Here is a 2,546-nt window from a genome sequence, read left to right on the forward strand (position 1 = left end):
GTACTTGTCTGTGCAGACCCATGCTGGGAAGGCGAGGATCAGTCACGCTTTGCAGTGCTTGCCACTTGAGGAGGAGCTACAAATGGCTAAAATGCATGAAAAGAGCTCTCATGAAAAGAGCTCTCATCCTATACAGTTCTCTAATGTCCCCACTTTGCAGGCTGGCTCACATTTTGTCAGGAAATACTGTTCGTGTTTCTACCATCTCTAAGAACACTGACACTGAAATAAAACTCAGATGCACACATTCAGTGATTTGTAGGGCCTCAGCCTTTTGTATAAATTTAATGCTTCAGGTCTTAAACCTTCCCTAGCTTCCACCCCCAAAGATACAGGAAAGACCTGTCTGGGTGGGAAACACCCAGCAATTTCTGTGTTAGAATTACAGTGTTCTTTCCAGTTAAATGTAAAACTGGAGGTCAGAGTAGCTGAAAAACCAAAAGTGCAGCAAAAATGGTAAGATAGGTTAATTCATTTCAACATCTTCATCAACACAGGCGCCAGATGCTCTTTCAGCTGTGGATCAATTTGAATGTTGCTCAGTTCTTTGATATTGAGGATCATCTCATGGGCTTGGAAGAAAAGCTCCTTCCCCACAGCATCCTCCACGCGCCTGCGCCATTCCATCAGCCTTGGTCTGTCTTCAAAGATGTCACAACCAACCCCAACAGGCTGCAGAGAGGGAGAGAGAGCAACAGTGAGGCACTGGGCAGTCCCTTCTTCACCAAGACAAGAGGCACCAAAAGTGTACCTGCAGGTACAGGTAGGGGGAAAAAATGAAGACGACCTTACTGAGGAGCACTAGGAAGGAGGGAAATCTCCTCTGGCCGGGTGTATCTGAGGGACACAGAAGCTAGCCTATATTTTAAAGGGCATTTACAAATCAACTCCTGAGTGCCAGAGCAGCTGTTATGAGCAGCAGAGATGACTAGAGCACGTAGTGAGTGATTTTGATTTTCAGCTACAGCATTGAAGACGGTGGGCTGACAGTTCCAGGGACAACTGCACCAACCCCAGCACAGAATGCTCTATTATAGAGTAAAACCACAGCACAAAACGCTAAGCGTTTACTTGAACTGATGTCTTAGCTGAAATGATCTACCCCCTTTCTACTTTCTGCCTTGCCACTCTCTGGAACAAAATGCTGTAGAGAAGCAGAACTGCTATTTTTCAGTCTCTGCGATACAGAACTGAGAGAAAGAATCACTTCTGGGCTGCAGAATCCAGGCCCTGATGATATGGCAGAGAACAACCAGTTTGTAACAGACTTAATTGAATTGCCCCTATGAGATATAGTCTTGCATGTTCCAGACATGTCATGGGCAAGTACCACCTGAAGACGAATATTATTGTATGATAAAAATATTCCTATATAATTTTCTTATTTCAGCAGACCTGTCTGCTATTGCTTCTCATTTTTATATATTACCTTCTTCTCTGGAGGTTAAAAATACAGTCACAATAAAGGAAGAAGGAGAAGAGAAACAAGAGATCTGTTGCAGCCAGCTTTTTTTATATATATAAATTGTTTTTTCGAACCCACTCCCGTATTCTCCTCATTGTCTTAGGCCAATTCTGTTGAGATATGCCCTCACTTCTCTTTAAGAGTTACCACATGCAGCACCCGCCCCTGCCCAGTGGCATCTGTTTTCCCTTATGCTGAGACTTCCCTACCGCTCTCCAGCACTCACTTGCATGAGCTCCACAATGGCCACAAGATCTGCCAGAGAGATCTCGCTCCCGATGATAAAAGCCTTGTCCTGCAGAAACCTCTCCTCAAATTGCTTCAGGGAAGCGGACAGCCCCTCCATAACCTCCTGGAGCTTCTCAGAGGGCAGTGGCTGCCCTGTGAAGAGTGGAATCAGCACCTGAGGAGAGAAGGGACTTAAGAATACAGTCGGACATCTTCTCATGGATCTGGTGGTAGTCATTTAAGTTACACTCCATGCACTGCTCATGATTGTCAGTGATCCTGCAGCAAAGCCACAGGAGGGCATGATGCTAGACTGTCGCAGTTCCAGGTAGCTCATGGACAAAGAGCACGCATACAAGCAGTCCCAAGCAGCTGATCCACTGTGACAGTAGCCTCCAGCTAACAGGCAGCAATACACAGAATGAAAACAAGGATTCACCTCGCTTTGTGCCGGGCAGTTGTGCCCTCCCTCTCGACCTTGAGGGGTTAAAACAGAAAAATGGGCTCCAAGGAAGACAAGTCTCTGCCTTGTTAAAAAACAAAAATTAGATGCAAGCAATTGCACCCTTCTTCAGGGCAATATTTACTGCTAATCTTACTTTTTCTTCTGTTTTTTTTAAAAAAAGGGTAAAAAAGTGAATTCAAGTTAAATGTGAAGAAATAACTAACTTGTTGCTTTGGTAGAACTCCTGTAGTCACCTCTACTATGTCGTCTGTTCCAACACCTTGCCAAGAGAGGCCAGCAGGCTGCCTGCCCACCAGCCAGCCCCACCATCCACCTGGTTGTGTAAGTGGGTGCTGGAGGCAGGCAGGCAGCTGCCTGGCCTGCCGGGGGACGGGCAGGGGGGGGCGG

General features: G+C 46.2%; 1 protein-coding gene across 1 annotated transcript in view; it reads right to left on the reverse strand.

Moving 5' to 3' along the window:
- Window positions 1-286: 286 nt before the first annotated feature.
- LOC104271512 (glutathione S-transferase theta-1-like) overlaps window positions 287-2,546 on the reverse strand; it is an 8,769-nt gene continuing 6,509 nt past the window's right edge. The window contains exons 5-6 of the mRNA XM_009866200.1: window positions 1,692-1,868; window positions 287-672 (exon numbers count right to left, since the gene is read on the reverse strand). Of these exons, the coding sequence (XP_009864502.1) occupies window positions 472-672; window positions 1,692-1,868 (378 nt within the window). The 3' untranslated portion in view covers window positions 287-471. The remainder of the gene's footprint in view (window positions 673-1,691; window positions 1,869-2,546) is intronic.

Source organism: Apaloderma vittatum, unplaced genomic scaffold (genome assembly GCF_000703405.1).
Source record: "Apaloderma vittatum isolate BGI_N311 unplaced genomic scaffold, ASM70340v1 scaffold12900, whole genome shotgun sequence".
Taxonomy (NCBI): domain Eukaryota; kingdom Metazoa; phylum Chordata; class Aves; order Trogoniformes; family Trogonidae; genus Apaloderma; species Apaloderma vittatum.